Source organism: Monodelphis domestica, chromosome 3 (genome assembly GCF_027887165.1).
Source record: "Monodelphis domestica isolate mMonDom1 chromosome 3, mMonDom1.pri, whole genome shotgun sequence".
Lineage (NCBI taxonomy): Eukaryota > Metazoa > Chordata > Mammalia > Didelphimorphia > Didelphidae > Monodelphis > Monodelphis domestica.
Window position 1 is genome coordinate 259,525,535 of NC_077229.1, and position 19,308 is coordinate 259,544,842.

Genomic DNA, 19,308 nt, shown 5'->3' on the forward strand with positions numbered 1-19,308 from the left:
CTGCACTTAGTATATAATATCTGACAAATAGTGAGCATTGTAATGAATTGCTTATTCGTTGATTGACTTTTGGTGAAGGTTATTTTGGTTGGGTGGGGGATAATTTTTTTTTAATATGTTAAGCTTGGCATTAGACATTTAACTGGAGATGACTAACAGGGAGGTACTCTCTGCGTTATGAAACCAGAGTTCTGGTGAAAGATTAGAGTTGACTACCTGTATTTCGGAGTAATTTTCAGTGATGTGACATTTGAATCCATGGGAATAAACAAGATTGCCAAAAGAGAGAGAGAAGAGAACCCAGGGCAGAACCTTGAAACAGGGGACACCCATCATTTGAGTGTGGAAGATAGATAATAATCTAGCTAGGGAATAATAATAATAATGATCATAATAATAATAATGATGATGATAATCAGGCCATGAGAGATAAAAAGCCATGAGTGAGTAGTGCCAAGGTAGGAAAAAAGTGGAGGGATGGGAAATATAAGGGTAGTTACCAGTTTCATAAGGTAGGGAAGAATTATTGATTTAAGCAGTGAAAAAAGACTATTGATAACTTTATGGAGAAAGTATTTTGAACTTAAGGGTGGGGTTGAAAACCTAATTATTAAGGTTTTAAAGAATAAATGGAAAGTAAGTGTAGGTAGTTAGCGTTGTGTTTGCCTGACCTCTTGTAAATCTAATGAAAAGAGCTTTAAAATAAGAAAAAGTGTTTAAATCCATCAAGCTAGCTAGTTTTGAGAGTAACCACATGAAAGAATAACAAATCCAGAAATTCACAGGAAATAATGCTTCGATATTTATACTCAAATGCACAAGCAAGAGGAACCAGTAATAGAAAGAGGCAAATTTTTACTCATTGGTATCTTGTTGAGATGAAACCCAGGATTGGAATCTAAGGAAAACTAGGAACCATAAGAGAAAACATGGTGGCTTACATTTGAGTTGAAGACAGGAATAAGCAATTTTGACATCACACTATATTACAGACCCCTTGGATAGGAAGGAATAAATAATCAGAAATTTTGGGAATGTCACCAGCCATACAATGGCATGATATAGCTTGTAATGGTCTGTTTCATTTATTTGGGCATTAGCAGGTAGTAGTACTTCTCCACCAAAAATAATTATTTCTTGACTTTCCTTAATGATTATTTCTTCCTTCAAAAAGATGGGAAAAAATCAATAAAATGAACTTCTATTTTCTTTCTGATTCTTACAAATTGATTATTGAAGTTAAAGTGATAGACTATAGAAGAGCTAGACATTGCCTGACATGTGACATGCTTTCTAGATCTGGAGAATGCAGATTCCAAGGGATTCAGAAGGATAAACAGGCATTCTTGATCTAAAAATTCTTTGTGGCAAATTTGTCTAAGAAGGATGGAAAACTCTTTAAGAATGAAATTCTGAATCCACAAAGGAAAATAATTAAAACTAGAAATAAAAATGGGAGTTTTATGAAGTGACTAATATGAATGTCACCAAAAACTTAGATTTTTGAATAGCATGAACAGGTCACAGGTGTCTATGATAATATGGGAGTAATAAAAATTAAAAAGTGTAATGATTTCCTAAGTGCTAGGCTCTTTACAAATATTATCTTATTAGATCCTCACAACAACCCTTTTAGGTAGGAACTATTATTAATCCCATTTTACAGATATGGAAACTGAAAGCAAACTGTGACTTGACCAGGGCCACACAACTTTAACCTTACTACTTCTAGGACTCTTATCCATTGTGCCATGTAGCTGCCCCTGTAATAATGCCAAGAATAGAACTGAGACTGGTGAGGAAAACTAAGGACAACAAAAATGTTGTTTGTTTTTTAGCTATATTGGGGGAAAAGGAAGGATCAAGGAAAGGACTGCTGCCTGGGATGGATGGGACACTGATAATTGACACGAAAGAAGGTAGACCTGCTTAATTCTTATTTTGTTTTTTGTTTTGTTTGTTTTTTGCCAAAGAAGAATGACCTTTGTACTAGAAATGGCAGAATAAAAATGGGTTATTTATAGATAATTGATAACCAGGATAAGTAAGGAAATAGTTCAAGTAACACCTTGGTTACCCTTGAATGATTGAGGTCATTTGCTCCATATGAACCACATCCTCAGGTACTGAAAAATTTGGTGGGTGTTATTGCTGTGCTATTCAGTGGCATTTGGAAAATGTTGGGAAAGGGGAAAGATATATCATTAGGCTGGAGAAGAACAGGTGTAGTCTTGATCTTCAAAAGGATGAAAATAGAATCTGTATACCAAAAGTAAATGGCCTTGACTTTGCTTCTTGAATTTCAGTTCCTAGAGAAATCCTAGAATGGATCATTAAAGAGATGGTTAGTGAATGTCTAAAAAAAAGAACCAAGAATATTAAAGAACCAATGTAGCTTCATCAAGGGCAGAGCATGCCATACTACTTTTTTTTTTAACAAGTTGTTTACCTGGCAGATCAGTAGAATAATATAAATATTAGTGTAATATATTAGCTAAAAAAAAGCTAATGCAATATTGAATTACCTTAAGAGAGAAATAGAATTCTAGAATAAAGAAGTGATCATTTCTCAGTGCTCTGATAAGACTAAATCCAGATTATTATGTTCAATTCTTGGCAGCCTAAATTTAGGAAAAGATATTGATAAGCTGGAATGTGTTTAGGATAGTGAAGAGCCTTGAGCCAGTGCTATATTTGGATTGGATGAAATAATGAACATATTTAGCTTGGGGGGAAAAGAGCAACTTGGGGGACTTTTGATGAATATCTTGTGGAAGACAGTTCTATTTGATCCTAGAAGATAGCAGAAGCATTGGATGTGAGTTGCAAAAAAAGTATTTAGGTTTACTAGAAGGAAACTCTTCCTAACAATTAAGAAAATTAAAATGGCTGTCATAGGAGGTAATTTAATGGTTTTCTGTTTATTAGAAGTCTTATGGTAGAGGTTTTATGATCTTTTGTTATAGAGGGGTTTGATTTGCACCTACTTGGGTTCCCTCCAACTTTGAAAAGGTAACTTTGAGAAACTCATCTGTAAAAATGAGAAGCAATCACTTTAAATCATAATATGTTTTTTAAAACCATCTCGTGGTTATTTGGGCAGTTTACACATGATATTAATTTAGAGTCAATATGGAAAAGGAGGATAGAGTTCTGGGCTTGGAGGCAAGAAGACTTAAGTTCAGAACTCACCTCTAACACTAGCTGGGTGACCCCTGGACATGTTACTTAAGCTGTATGTCTGAGTCAATCCCTGGAAACTTAGTACAAAAGTCACACAAAGGTTGTGCTAGACACATGGCATGAAAATCACAGGTTCAAAATAAATGGAAGAAAAAAAAATAGAGGGCTTCTACAGGTGGTTAGTGGATTGAGAGCCAGACCTAGAGATGGGAGGTCCTAGGTTCAAATGTGACCTCAGTCACTTTCTAGCTGTGTCAACCTAGGAAAGTCACTTAACCTCCATTGCCTAGCCCTTCCCACTCTTCTGCCTTGGAATCAATGTGTCTTATTGATTCTAAGATGGAAGGTAAGAGTTTAAACAAAAAAGACTAATAAAATTAGTAAATCTTTAAAGGCAATTTAATTTTTAAAGGGACAATCACATTAAATTATCAACAGTCTTAACTCACAAGAGAAATGAAGAGTGATGAAAACCTACTCTAAGTATCTACCAGAAAGACTAAAAATTCAAAAGAAATATAGGGTTTTTCATGAAAATATGAAATACTCAAAATAACAGAATACCAAATAAATATATAAAATAATTAAATTACTAGGATATTGAACTCACTGTAAAGGAAGCACTACTTTCCTCCTTGTCCCTCCCTCCCCTAAAATAAAACAAAACAGAAACTTGTCTATTTGGTTTTACAGTATGATTTTTTCAAGTTCTAAAGAATAATTAATGCTTTTATTACCAATATTTTAAAAAGAAGCTTTTAAAATATGATTTTTCAAGTTCTTAAAGAATGATTTATACCTTAATTATAAAATTCTCAAAAATTGAGAGAAAATAGTTTGTCAAATTTCTTTTATGAAATACAGCTTTAATTCATAAACCAAGGAAGAAAAAAAATTTTTAATGACCAATAGCATTAATTTATATTACTTCAAATTTTAAAATTCTAACAAAAAGACCTGCAACAATTTACTCCACCCCCCAAAAAAATTACTTGGATTTAGATCTATATCAAGGTCACAAAGATGGTTCAACCCTAGAAAAATGCTTAACATAATCTTTTAAGCCAATAATATCCCATACTGATATTTTTTTTTCTTCTAAGAAATAAATTTATTTCATGATTGCAAAAGTTTAAAGCAAAACTTAGCAATATACAGAGACACTTGTTTGCCTCAAGCTTACTGGCTTAAAAGAATCCACATTTTATCAAAATACAAATATTTGTGCTTAAATAGAACAAACATATATCTGTGGTATATATAACATGCCAACTTCAGGCATGAAGCAATGTCCCTAAAAAACAAACTGTGGTTTATTTTAAGTAACAAATATGCAGATCTATGTTATTCCTTACAGTATGCCAAAGCAAAAAAATAACTGTGTAAGATCTAGGATTCATTACATAATTCAGTGCAATGTTTTGTGCAGTATTTGATCAAATGTAATATACCTTTAAAGGCTTTTACTCTCAAAAGGCACAGATTTCAAAATAGGTAATGGAAGGGCATAATTTGGAATTAAAGCTACCCAAGTACTACAAAATTAACAATGCAAATATGAATCAAAAATAGAAGAGAGCACTGGAAACCTCATATAAAGGAGGTTATGGCACTTGTTTAATTTTTGGTGATTCAGTGGTTAGTTATTAGTATTCAGGACACTATCAAGCACTGGGAATAAAGATAGAGTGGAAGTAGATAGAAAGCAGGGTATGGTGGGAAAACAAGTAGATAATTCCCATTTTGTTCTACATTTTAATTCATTTATATAGTCTCTGGAAATAGTAAATAGGATTAAACAAATATTTGCCCAAGCTTCCATCAACTGATGAGTTTGATGAGCTACAGGTTTTGAACAAGTTCAAAAAACCTCAGACCATACTGATACATTTTAGAAAGATTTTTATAAGGAGGAGATTCTCACAACCTTCCTTGGTAATTAAATTTAACAATCTTCATGATCCTGCATATATTTTACTCAAGTACTTCCTGTTGTAATTTCAATTTGTGATTTGGGGGCTAGCCTTCAGTTTTTGTGTGTTGGAGGTTTGTTTTTTAACCTATACTGTCTGTCTTAATATCAGTTCTAAGACAGAAGAGCAACAAGGATTAGGCAAAACTAGGGTTAAATGACATGCCCAGGGTCACATAGCTAGGAAGTATCTGAGATCGGATTTGAACCCACATCCTTTACAATTCTAGGCCTGGTGCTCTATTTACTGTGCTACCTACCTGCCCCCTTTATTTCCTCTGATAGCATTCTCTAAGAACAATGTTCTTTTTTTCTCATTCAGTTTGTTTGAAAAGTCATAATGCATTTTTTTTAAGCCTTTAATGTTTAAACACTCTCTCTTAAATTGAGGTTTATTATCACTTTCCTTTTCAAATTCAGAAATACTATTTTGTGGAAGAATGAATTAGGGTCACATTGAATATGGAACTGATTGAAATTTGTCAAAAATGAGCAGTCATTTCAAGTCAGATGTGTTCTATTTTGGGGCTGCTGGGTTGTGCAGCTTCTCAACTAGAATTATTTGAAGATCAATTTGTTGTAATTTCTGGCTTTATGTGTACTTTAAGTTACTCATTACAATTGCAGATACTTTTTCTCTCTGAGATTAGTATACACATATAATCATGTTCCCCAAATCCTTAAATAATTTCTGCCTTATAAATGGAAAAAATTTAAAACATAGTCAAAATGCCTTTTTACTTGACCTTTTACTACACAGTTGATAACACTTGCTTCAAAGAAAGCTTTTGATAGCATCCATGTATTGAACTAAGTTGATGTTGACCACTAATCAGGGAACCCAGTTGAAAAAAGAATGTCTTTTTTCACATTCTTTCATATATTAAGATTCCTCTTCTGCTCCTCACTCTTCCCAATCCCCCATATAGATAGATCTAGTTAAATTCTAATTAGGAAATTACTTTTTGTCATGGGTACTTGTTTTCCAAAGAAATATTGGAATAGCCATAAGAATAATTTAATTCTAATCAGTAAATCTTTGCCTCGTAACAATGATAGTATTGTAGTGAAAAAAATTCAGAAATGTCTCATGAGGTCCAGAATGAGGGGTCTTGTTCAGGACATGACTTTCCTTAGTTGATATATTCTGACTAAATTAGTTGATATTATAGCAACTGGATAAGGAAGAAAAGGAAACTATAAACAGAGAAGGGGAAAGTTATAGAGAATAAGTGTAAGTACACAGATTCTTCTTCAGAACCTTATAAAAACAAATTGGAGGGGGTAGCTGGGTGGTTCAGTGGATTGAGAGCTAGGCCCAGAGATGGGAGGTCCTGGGTTCAAATCTGGCCTCAGACATTTCCCAGCTGGGTGACCCTGGGCAAGTCACTTGACCCCCATTGCCTAGCCCTTACCACTCTTGTCCCTTAGAACCAATTCATAGTAGTGATTCTAAGACAGAAGGTAAGGGGTTTTATTGTTTTTTTTTTAATTGGAGGCCTCGCTCATGTTTTGGGCAATTGTCTGGAAACCCTGGCATTTAATGTTCCTCATTTGACGCATAGAACAATTACTATCTTTTCAACATGTGTTTAGTAAGGACCTACTGTGTTCAAAAGTACTGTAATAGGTTGTCCTTAGGGACAAACTGCACAAATCTAGAATACATAAGTATAGTGATATAGCAGTCTAATAATAATAAGAAGCTATATCGTTAAGGAAACTATCAGCATATATTTACATTTAAATGACAAGAAGTAATCACCAATTTTTTTCACTGAGTACTAGTTCACCTTATACATAAAGAGCTCTGGCCTCAATTCTAATTCACCAACTTTTATGATATAAACGGTTGAGACGTAGTATATATGTATAGTCTATGCAACAGGGAGACATTTTGCAGAATCAGAAAATTTCCCTGTTATTTCCCATTATAGGCATCCAGAGGTCTCTGATTTAGTATCGTTGGAGTCAAGAAAGATAATCTTTTGGGTGCAGCTAAGTGACTCAGTGGAGAGAACACCAGGCCTGGAGTTAGGAGGACTTGGGTTCAAATATGGCCTCAGACCTAGCTGTATCACTCTGGGCAAGTAATTTAACCCTATTTGCCTAGTCTCTTGCTCTTCTGTTTTAGAGTTGTTACTAAGACAGAAAATAAGGGTTTAAAAAAGAAAGAAAGCCACCTATTCACCTGAGTTCTTACACCAACCAAAGAAACCTTAAAATATGTAGATTTTGTTGTCTATAACCTTTGTATAATGCCTCATCCTCCACTGTAGGGCATTAAAGGAAATAAATAAAGGCTGATCAAGGTTATAATTTCTCCCTAAACCAACAGCTTCATCTCACTCATTTATTGGATTATCAAGATCTACTTTCTTACCATTCACCCTTTATAATCTAGCATTACTCTCTACCATTCTACTTAATTTTCTTTTACAAGTCACTAGTGGCTTCTTTATCTAAATTTGAGAGTTTTTTCTTTCTTACTCTTAACTTTTTCTACATTTGCCACAGTGAATTATCAGCTTTTTGATAATTTCCTCTTTGAATAAAATTATTTTATCCAAATTATTATTTAAATGGCTTGGAAAAGACATGGATGATGACATGCTTTTGCAAGCACAAAACTAAATCTAGCCAATGCTTTGGATGACAGTGTAAAAAAAGTCCTGATAGGTTAGAACACTGAACTAAAACTAATAAGATTAAGCATAATAAAGATAAGTATATAAAAATCTTATAGATAAGTTTTAAGAATCACAAGTTTAAGATGAAAATGTGTCTATTACATTTTGTCTGAAAAAAAGATGAAGTTTTTGTATAGAATGATCAAAAATAGCATAATATGGCAATGAAGAGACAATCTCCATTAATTTCATTTAAATATATAACATTTCTTTTATTCATAACTTCTTAAAAGTTATATTATTCAAGTTATCATAATTGCTCAATATGTGGTACAGATATTTATAATTATTTCTTCAGAAATGTTTAAAAATATTTTTCACTTATTAAAAATTATGCTAAAAAGGAAAACAATAGGAGGCAATAAAAATCTATAATATCTGAGATGTATATCACCCATGAAGGTGGTAATAGTTTCATTGTACTTTGCCCTGGTTAGTTGCATGTTGAATGTTAAGTCACTTCTGGCCCCATAATTAAGCCTTTACAAGTAGATGGAGAAGTAGCTAATAAGTTTTAATATAATCAAGTTTTAAGATTGATTATAGTTGGGGAAACATGCATTCACTGGTAGCCTTTGGGCTAAAGGTCTCAGGGGGAGAACATACAATTATTATCATTAACAGTAAAAATAATACTGATAATATGCTTTAAGGCTTATAAGCTTTTTAAAAACAATCTCTTTTTATGCCCTCAACAGCCCTCAGAATAGCTACTATTATTGTCCCCATTTTATAGATGAAGGAAACTGAAGGAGACAGAAGTTAAATAATTTGCCCAGAGTCACAGACTAGTTGAATGTCTGAGGCAGGATTGCAATTCAGGTCTTCCTAAATATCAAGTGCAGTACTACCCACTACACCACCAATGATATATGTTGGGCCTACTCAAGAATGATATTGCAAACAACCCAGAAATTGTTTTTATCTGTATTCATGGTTTTTTGTTGTTGTTTTTTTTTTCATTATTATTACTAACTGTAATTGCACTGAGAATACTGTGTTTAGCTGGTGGGATCAGAGATGGTTCAGAAAGAAGAGCAATTAGTACAATCAGAGTAATGTTCTTTAAGAACACATCTAGGTGGCATCTGGGTGGCTGAGAGCCAGGCCTAAAGATAAGAGGGTCCTGGGTTCAAACCTGTCCTCAGATACTTCCTAGCTATGTGCCCTTGGGGTCACTTAACCCTCATTCCCTAGCCTTTACTGCTCTTCTCCCTTGCAATCAATACATACTATTGATTCTAAGACAGAAAGTAAGGTTCTAAAAGGCTGAGACTTTAATAAAGCCTGGGAAGCCAACAACAACTAAAAAGGGATCATAAGGAGATTTCAGTTTGGAAAGAATATTAGAGATCATATTAGAGATAAGAAAACTAAGGAAAATTGTTTATTCGAGATTGCACAGGTAATAATTATCAGATACACAGGCTTATTGGAAATGGGGACCAGGGGAAACCCTTTAGGTATGTATCAGGTATGATCATCTACCTCTTCCTTCTCTCTAATCAAGCCAAGTTGCTGCTGGTTGCCCAGTTATTTACTGTAGCTTGGTCACTGGGTGGTTGCATTGCATTTAACCCTCAAGGCTTCCATATACTCCTATATTTCCCTACTCCTCTAGCCCATTGATTCCATAAGCATTTATTAACTGCTCCAAGACTTAAAAGGTAAAATCACTATCCCTGTCCCCAAGGAATCTACATTCTAATAGAGAAGACTACATGTAAATAGGTCCATAAGAGATATTTACAGAATAGATGGGAAGTAATCTCAGAGGGGAAAGCACTAGCCATGGGGGGAAGGTCAGGAAAGGCTTCTGCAGAAGGCAATATTTGATTTGAGTCTTGTTCATTTCATTTTTTTAAACTTTTTTAAACATTATTTTATTTGATCATTTTCAAACATTATTCATTAGAAACAAGGATCACCTTTTTTTCCCCCTCTCCCCTCCCCCTCCCATTGGCGATGCGTGATTCCTCTGGGTGTCACATGCATCCTCAACCCAAGCTCATTTCCATGCTATTGGTTTCCATAGTGTTCATTTCATTTAAAAAATAAACCTCCCCTCTAAAATCCAACTTCTGACAAATAGTGACTACAAGATACAAATCACCTGACCACTCAATGCTTCAGATACCTGACAAAGATAAGTTGCTGTTCTACTGCTTATATACCATAAAATCACAGGAATTTATTATGCCTGTGAAATTACAAAAGGGAAAACAATCACAGAAAATGTCTTTTTAAAATGTTCTCACAAGAGACAAGTTAGTGCAAATATTAATATTATCATCTTTTTTAAACCCTTACCTATCATCTTAGAGTCAATACTGTGTATTGGTTCCAAGACAGAAGATCGGTAAGGGCTAGGTAGTGGGGGTTAAGTGACTTGCCCAGGGGGGGAAGTGTCTGAGGCCTCCCATCTCTAGGCCTGGCTCTCAATCCACTGAGCTACCCAGCTGCTCCCTTAATATTCTCATTTTATAGAAGCTACAATTTAAGTGGTTTCATACAGCTAAGTGTTAAATTAATTTGGGTATTCTAATTATGACACTAATGCTCTTTCCACTATACTATGAATCTCAGGTTCACTTCTTCAAAGGCTATGCTGTGAGCCTTAAGAGCAGATAAGTCCTGCTAGTATATGCATTCAAAGACGGTATAAAATTTTATACAAAAATTTCTAGTGGGAAAAGGTTCCTCTTTAACTTTGGTGATCCCAGAGGGCCAGAAAGAATATAAATAATGTGGGAACAGGGGCAGGTTTCAAGGACTGGTTCTTTGGTTCATCTGTGATTCTTTATTGATAAAGGAGTCAGCAGTTGATACTTGCAGTTTTCCTCAGGAGATAAAATAGTTCTTAATTTACTGTATTCAGAAGTACCTATACTTTCTGGCATTTTTATTTAAAATTCTACATTTCAGCAGTGTTTTTCAGGTGTTCAGACAAAACACACTACAAAGAAAAATACAGAATACTTGTCTATCCATCCACCCTAACATGTAAACTACCTCCTTGTTTTACCCTCCCTATATAACTTTCACAATAAGATAGCACATTAGTTTGGGAAGTTTAGGGCTTAAAGAACCTCAGCGTTTATCTTGTCTTAACTAATCCTGTAGTTAGTAACACTAGTTTTTCTTAACATTTGCAAAAAACAACAACAAACATTATAAGATATCTTAAACATGTTTTAAATTCAAACAAATCATTTCCTACCTGTTATTATTATTTATCCCCAATACCTCTTCCCTTCAAACTTCCATTTTTATTGAAGGTACCATTATCCTACCTTTTACCCATGATCCCAACCCCCTTCTCTTTATCTTTCATATCCAATCTATTAATTATGCCTCCTTCATAACAGCTCACATCTCTGACCATTTCTCAACTTAAAAGGGTTACTACTAACCTAGTTTAGGACAAGTACAGTAGTCTTCTAATTGGCCTCCCTGAAATTCAGTTTCTTTCCTTAACAATCCATCTTCCACCTAGTGGCTAAATTCAGTCTTAAAGCACAGGACTGCTCAAAACAAACAAACAAAAACAACCAGGCACTTCTCTAATTGCCTCAAAAATAAAAATAGAAATTCTTCTGGTTTAAAGCCCCACTCTCGGTGATCGCCTGTTATTCTAGGCTGATTACACAGTATTTTCTATACTCCCTCTTCCCCATATACTGTATCCTAGCCAAACTGGTATGCTTCCTGTGCCATCTACTATATATATATATATAGTAGATATATAAGTGTATATACATATACACGTTACATGTCCCAGACGTGTGCCTTTTGCATCAGCTTTCTCCCTTCCTTGTCCCTCCCCTACTACTTATATCTGGAATGTATTTTCCTTATGACTTTTGAATTTTAGAATCCCTGGTTTCCTCACAGTGTTAAATTCCTTCCAATCTCCTGCAAAATACCTATTCTGATCCCCTAGTTACTAATGCTCTCATCACTGGAAATTACCTTGCATTTATCTATCTATAAGTCTGTTTATCTGTTCCTTTTTGCAGCCTTTTGTCAGTATATAAATTCCTTGAGAGCAGTGATAGTTTCATTTTTGTTTCAGTATCACCAGAGCCTAGGCACAAGTTACTTGGCACACAGGTACAAAGATAATTCAAAAAACACTTTATACATATTTTCTTAATTTTTTAAAACTCTTACCTTCTCTTAGACTCAATACTAAGTAGTGATTCCAAGACAGGAGCAGTAAGGATTAGGCAGGTTGGGGTTAAGTGACTAGCCCTAGGGTCACATAGCTAGGAAGTGCCTTGAGGCCATATTTGAATCCAGGACCTCCTGCCTCCAGGTACTGAGCCACCTACACACATTTTCTCATTTGAAGATAGGATATGTATTTTCTCTTCATCTCCCTCCCCAGGAATTAAAGTTTTTGAGTATTTTACTTAAATGTGAACTCATTTTCACTGGTTCTGGTTTTCCAGAAGACATTAGATGAAACTGATAAATGATGGTCCTTTGCAGACATTTACTACATACCTTCAAGGAATCAAGGTTCCAGGTGAACAACTTGTTACTTTCTTATGAAAGGTAACACCTACTTATTCCTATTTTGCAATATGGGGAAATTCACCCAAAAGAAACAGAAAAGGTCGTAGATGAGCTAGACAAAAATCTGCTACTAATCATCCCCCAAGGAAGTTTGACTGAACACAATTTTTCTTTCTAAAAAATGTTAGAAATATTAAATTAGATAATTTAAAAAATACATTTAATGATGTTTAGGATAAAGTTAAAAGATCTCTTATTAGGAACAGTATAGAATAATTGAAGCTTGGAGACAGAAAAACTTGAGTTTGAATCCTGCCTCCTGGTTAGCATTTGACCATGAGCAAATCACTTAATTACTCTGAGGTTCAGCTTTCTTTTCTTTAAAATGGGAATAATAGTTCCTATAATAAATGCTGATTGGTTGGTTGATTCAAATTCAGTAATGTATTTAACAAGCCTTCTGGTATTTTAATCAGTGCCCACTGTCATCAGTATCTATTTTCTTCTCTTTTTAAAGTACCTTATTGGGGCAGCTTGGTAGCACAGTGGATAGAGCACCAGGCCTGAAGTCAGGAGAACTTGGGTTCAAATTTGGCCTCAGACATTTCCTAGCTGTGCACCCTGGGCAAGTCACTTAACCCCAGTTGCCTATCAATTCTAAGACAGAAGGTAAGGGTTTTTAAAAATAGAAGAAAATTAAGTACTTTATTAAAATTGGGGGGGGGGGTGTGAATTAATTTTCCATCTTGGACATCTGAAAAGTAGGTTTTTGAATTTTCAGAATTTATGCAGATATGTAACATAGATAAGAACATAGAGCACTCCCTTCACCAACCTTTCTTCTATTTTTATAGGAGTAGATAAATCCTAGAGAGCTTCCTGAGAAACATGGAGGCACAGTAACTTGCCCAGGGTCACACAGCTTTCAAGTGCCAAAGGCATGATTTGAACACAGATTTTGCTGACCAGTACTCAAATATATACTATATCACAAATCTCTTAAGAACAAGTTGTTAAAAGTTATGGGATTCTTATATGTCACTTCATACTTTGTTAAATTGGCCAATGCTGTTTTTGTAAGGATTATGCATCATGTTTTAGAATGGAGCCTATGTTTGGTTTTTGTAAAGATACATGCATTATAATACAAAATAGATATATCTATTCTGCAGAATAGAATGTTTGGCAATTGTAGATCTTAGGGCATTCAGTGGCTGCCTTTATATTTCTATCCTGTTTTAGTAGTTGATAGGCATTTTTAGTTTGGCTTTTCTTTTTTTTTTTAACCTACACAGATGATGAAATTTGAAATGAACTGAAATTCTGTTTATTCAGCCACTGTAATTTAGGTATTTTTGTAGTAGAAAGGCAAGACTGCTATGTGATTGTCTACCAAGATATTTTTTCTCAGAATAAGATTTGAAGTGTTTTCTATTTTTATTAAGGCTGGTGGGGCCCTTATTAACAAATTGGCACTAAGTTTGAGAACAGAATAAGTCTCTTGATTCAAGGCTATTCAGAATTAGATATGGCCTTTAGAAGTTCTTGATATAAAGGTTTCTCTGGATTTCTTAACAATATTTCTATAATTCATTGTGCCAGTTTTGTTTTAAAAGATACTTAATGGTCACTGAACACCTGCTAAATTTGCAATTTTGAGTCTGTTTAGGGAAAAGGAATTGTTCATTATTATAACCTATAACTTCAGAGAATTTAAGATATATGACTAACAGATTTCCACCATCTCTTCCATTTGTAATTTACATATTAAATCTAAACTCTAGATTTGTTAGAGCTTCCATTGCCACTCTATTATGTTCCCTGCAAATGCTATTTCTGTCTTTAAAATGAAAAAAAAATGTTTAATTCAGCAATGAAAACTGGCATTAACGGTTGATTTTTTTTTAAGGGTATTAATGTTCACATAAGTGGAGCCTAATAGCACTTGTTTATAAATTTTAATTTTTCTGTATCTCAACAGAGTAAGCATCAGAATATGTGAATAAAAAATTTAAAACTAGCCATGTTGCATATCTTTACATTACTTATGTAATATGAAAATCTTTAAAGCTTTAACGAAATATGTTTTAGGCCATTCTAGTGGAATTCCTTCAACTCCCACTCCCCCTGGGGGAAAAGGGAGGGTGAGAGGGTGTGTATGCGCATGTGTATGTGCCCATATACATGTATAGAGAGAGAAGGATTCCATCCTGAATAAATACTTAATCCCTTTTGGGATACTGCCTTCATTTTGTATACTCTTTTCAAAGAAATCCAGAATAAAATTCAGAAATTAAAGACAATGGCTATATAAGAAGGACATTATATTCCAGGTACTTAAAGAAGAAGTACTTAGACTGATTTCTCTTTTGTTACAAAGCAAGAAAACTGCTTTGTATGGGACCACCCATTATTTACTACAAGAAAAGAAAGGTAAAAGCAATTTTAGAAGTAAACTTGGATGAGATAAGGAATATTTAAATGCTTAAATGAATGAATGTTTATAACTGCCACCAAGAATCTATGTAATTACCATTGTTTTATATTGGCAGGATTTGTGTGACTGCTCATCTTCTAAAATGGCTTAGTAAGTAAGCCTTGTTAGTTACATTTGATTCATATGCTACCAAAACAGTTAACTTTTACTGAATTTACTTCTTTAATAAATCAGACTCCTTCTACAACTTTGTAGCATTTGTCTGTTTATACTAACACAAAATAATGTTTAGTAGTAAACTTTTAATCTGTCCCATGAAAACATTAGTTGTATCTACTTTATCTGGAGGGACTAATAATTGAATTTTCAGAGTAGAAAATTTTCAGCTTGTTTGTTAACGTTAAAAGTTCAAATGTCAACTACAATGTGACTAAATTTACACATTTTCTTTTGGAGCATGGAAATTCTTTTGCTCAGTGTCATTGTTTTCTTTTTTGTTGTTGCATACTAGCACAAGTAGAAGTATTATCTGCTGCACTTCGAGCCACCAGTATGGACACTCAGGAAGAAAAGATGGTCAGCTTAGCCAGGGAAAATGACTTACAAGATGAAATCCTTATAAAAGAGCTACAGAATTGTAAAATAAGTCAAGATGATCCTGTGCCTTTAATCAACGATACTGTTGAGGTAACAAATATTTGTCACTTTAGAATGGTTGAATAATGTTGATTAATATTAGGCTGTATGGGGAATAGGTATAGCTAAAATCTGTAGTCAGAAATTATGTCCATTCCTTTTGTTGCTGATTTTTCAGCTTTCCATACTGAATTCAGTAGAAGTAATTGTTCTCACTACATTCTGTCTTTGTAACATCAATATCATGTTGAGTGCTTCAGAAGTTAAATCCCAACCCTGTCTACATGACCATCTTAGTAGCCTCAATGTTAATGTAGCTCACTGCAGTGAAATAGTCTTACTGGAAACAAAGCCCTTTAATAAAGAAAAAATTAACTCTTTCCTTTTCTTTTTGGAGAGGTGCTTTGTTTCTGATCGGACCATTTCACTGCAGCAAGCAGCACAGTATCTGAGCAGGAGAAGATCGGGACTTGAGGCCATGTTGCGGAGGGCCAGTGGCATTATCTGGACTCTGGAGTGTGAGGGTGGGTACAATTACTAGCATCATCTTTGGTTTGTACTTGTAGCTGAACCTTTGTAATCATTCCCCAGTTCCTTATGTCCCACCCCTCCTCCTTATTAAACATTGGTGTTCTTTTACTACCTTATTTGTGTAGTGGCACAAAACACATTTTCATTTCAGCGAATGCCCCAGCCTAAAAGTCACTTCATAGCATGATCAGTAGGACCCAAAAAAGGGGAAGGGGGGAGGGCATTTAACAACACCTTTGGAAGAGGGTTCATACAATTAGAGTGAAGTTCTATTCTTTTGATTAAATCACATTGAATATAGTTAGTTTTATATATACATATATAAAATGTCACAAAAATAAGTTCTTAGCCATTTGGTGTTATTATAGATGGGATTGTATGATAGCCTAGTCATATTTAAGAAAAACTTTGTTGTTTTGCTTTTTATAAATATATAAATACAAAAATTTGTCAACAAGCATGGCAAAAGCCAGAGGGCTACTACCAGAAACATCTCATGGCCTCTTTAACTACAGAATGGAAACTTGAACCTTTTTACAGATACTGTTTTGCAAGCTAATTCAGAATATTGGTCCTAATTCACAAGTACCCCAATTCTACATTTTAAATGCATGTGATTTTTTTTTAGAACTACTTGTTCTCATATGTTTTAACAGCCTGTGCATTTTTGTATAAGGTTATTCAGTAAGTTTGTTAAGATGGGGAAAATAATACCTTAGATGTTTAAGATACTTTCTGTCTGAATTTTCCTGGGGGAATTAGAAGGGAGAGAGATGTGGTAAGTGGGAGAATAAATGATACTTTAGAATATGTGTTTGAAAATAAATCCTTTGGAAGCCTTGAAGGTAAGAATATCATTAAGATATTTAAATAAAGAAAATATCTAGACACATAGCACACTTTTCTTTAAGTAGATCTTTTTTTCTAAACAGAGTATGGATTCAACTCTCCAATACATCCATAATGATTCAGACTTGAGCACCGATAATAGTTTTAGCCCTGAAGAGGAAAGAAAATCTAAAGTACAAGTAAGAAATAGAATGCCCTTTGACATTAATTTGTGGCTTGTCTATTCTTTCTTTGTTTCTTTTTTGACCTGTACTCATTAAGTGATTCTCTGTAGTGAAACACTAATTCTAATTGTGCTTTAAATTTTTTTTCTTTTTCAAACTTAAAACCTAATTTTTTTCATAGCTTCCATTTCGTTTCCTTTGGTTTGTTACTACCATCTCTTGATAAGATAGTTCATTTGTTTTTAAATACTTTTAGTCTGATATTAATCTTCCTCTATCATGAATAATGTTATTTTGAGATAACTTGTACATTTATTTCTCTTCCGAATATAGACTAGATTTTTTGAAACTATTGGAGAAAATGTTAATATTATTTTTCTTCCTTTTATCAGGATGTTGTGCCTCAGGCATTGTTGGATCAGTATTTATCTATGACTGATCCCTCTCGTGCACAAACCGTTGACACTGAGATTGCTAAACACTGTGCATATAGCCTTCCAGGTGTGGCACTTACACTTGGCAGGCAGAACTGGCACTGCCTGAGAGAGACTTATGAGACGCTTGCATCAGATATGCAGGTGGGTAAAAAATTTCAACTAAGTTAAAGATATGCAGCATAAAGTTTTAAAATTTCTTCCTTTTCCTAGAATTTTTTAAAATTAAAAAGTTGTGTAATATTCTCAACTGCTTCAGCCTGACTTTTGAGATGCCCAAAACATTTGGAGATCCTGAACTTAAAAAAAACTTTTCCCCCTCCAAGTCATACATACAGTTAGGCTCGTTATTTTTTTCCCCAATGTATTTCAACATACTCAAAACTAAGACATACAAGCAGTTCCCGGCCTTATGAGTAATTTCTGTTCCAAAAGTTAATTTGTAATTGGTTATTTAGAATTCTTAAAACATTTTCCTATAGAAATAATATTATAAATGATGTTTAGATTTTCAGATGATTCCACAAAAGCCTATTTCATCTATAATCTACTTGAGTTGAGGAGCTATTCAACTAAGAAAGGAGAAGAAATAATAAATCCTTAAGTTTTAGTGAAAGAATAAAAGAAGTAAAGTTCTGGTAGAGAGTAAAGCAGAGATTTTGGGATAATGAAAAGCACCACAAAGTCAAACAATCCTCTTGCAGAGTCCATTTTCTCCTCCTTAAATTTTTGTTTTTCAAAAATTCTTTCCTTTCTCCCAATTTTAATCCATAGATTCAAAATTTCCCATAGCAGTGTTAATAGGAGTTCTCAGGTAGGTTAGGGTATCTCTATCTGAATTACTTTTTTTTTTTTCAAATGGGAATGGATTATTATTTGGAAACTACATTTTATTGCCAAATAAGGAGAGTTTTCTTTATTCATTTCTCTGCTACTGTACTGGTACAGAACGGAGAATAGATCACAGTAACATTATTTCCTGGCAGGTTTAGTCATATTTCATATACCATTAAAGATTAAGTATTCAATTTATTTTCTAATGCATTTAATTTCTATTTTTTCAGTGGAAAGTTCGGAGGACATTAGCATTCTCTATCCATGAGCTTGCAATAATTCTTGGAGACCAATTGACAGCTGCAGATCTGGTTCCAATTTTCAATGGGTTTTTAAAGGACCTTGATGAAGTCAGGATAGGGGTCCTTAAACACTTACATGATTTTCTGAAGGTAATTTTTACACTGATTTTGTCATAGATGCCTAAACCAGCCAGCCTTTCTACTCCATGTTAAAATTGAGTTTCCAATGGATCCTTCCATCTATAAAACACTTCTGATAGGCAAATTAAGGTCCCAGTGCTAAACGATAATACCAAGCTTTTCTAATTTAGTATTCTGCCAAATCCTCAACAAAAGTTATGTTCAAGTAACAGGTTTCTTCTGTTATCAAATAGCTCATGTTTACATATATTTTATTTACAAAGCTTTTTACACATTTCATTTGATGTATATAATTCATTAGTGGTAATAGTGTATGCAATTTTTGTTTATCGATGTATCAGATCAAGATCTCATGCTTTCATACAGTTTGTTCCAATATTAATATTAATTGAACTGTATCAAGCTGGGTACTACATTTCCTCAATATATGTATAGTTATATTTATGTAGCCTTTCTAAAAATTACCATGTGTGTACAATTGATGAGTAAGAATTGAGTTGCTCTGATATAAGTATCCAAAGTATTTTCTATATATGGCATGAGAAATTAGGAGAATTTGCATTAGCCCCTGGAACAAAAATCTTTCTCAGGGACCAGGATAACTTTGAGCTTTCAAATCAAACTATGCTATCCAACTCAATCTTTCTTTTGACCTACTGAGTTTTAAAAGAAGC

The 19,308-nt window shown here is 33.9% G+C and overlaps 1 protein-coding gene across 8 annotated transcripts in view; it reads left to right on the forward strand.

Moving 5' to 3' along the window:
- Positions 1-19,308, forward strand: part of PPP4R1 (protein phosphatase 4 regulatory subunit 1) — a 111,613-nt gene that overhangs the window by 82,121 nt on the left and 10,184 nt on the right. For 5 of the 8 annotated variants that reach the window (XR_008917667.1, XM_016431687.2, XM_016431688.2 and 2 more), the window contains 5 exons: positions 1,839-1,919; positions 15,315-15,490; positions 16,903-16,998; positions 17,376-17,561; positions 18,482-18,643. Coding sequence is in view for 7 of the 8 variants with exons in the window: in XM_016431687.2 (XP_016287173.1) it covers positions 1,839-1,919; positions 15,315-15,490; positions 16,903-16,998; positions 17,376-17,561; positions 18,482-18,643 (701 nt within the window). In the remaining variant the exon portion in view is untranslated. The remainder of the gene's footprint in view (positions 1-1,838; positions 1,920-15,314; positions 15,491-16,902; positions 16,999-17,375; positions 17,562-18,481; positions 18,644-19,308) is intronic. The other 3 variants (XM_016431689.2, XM_056823650.1, XM_056823651.1) reach the window with 1 other exon arrangement.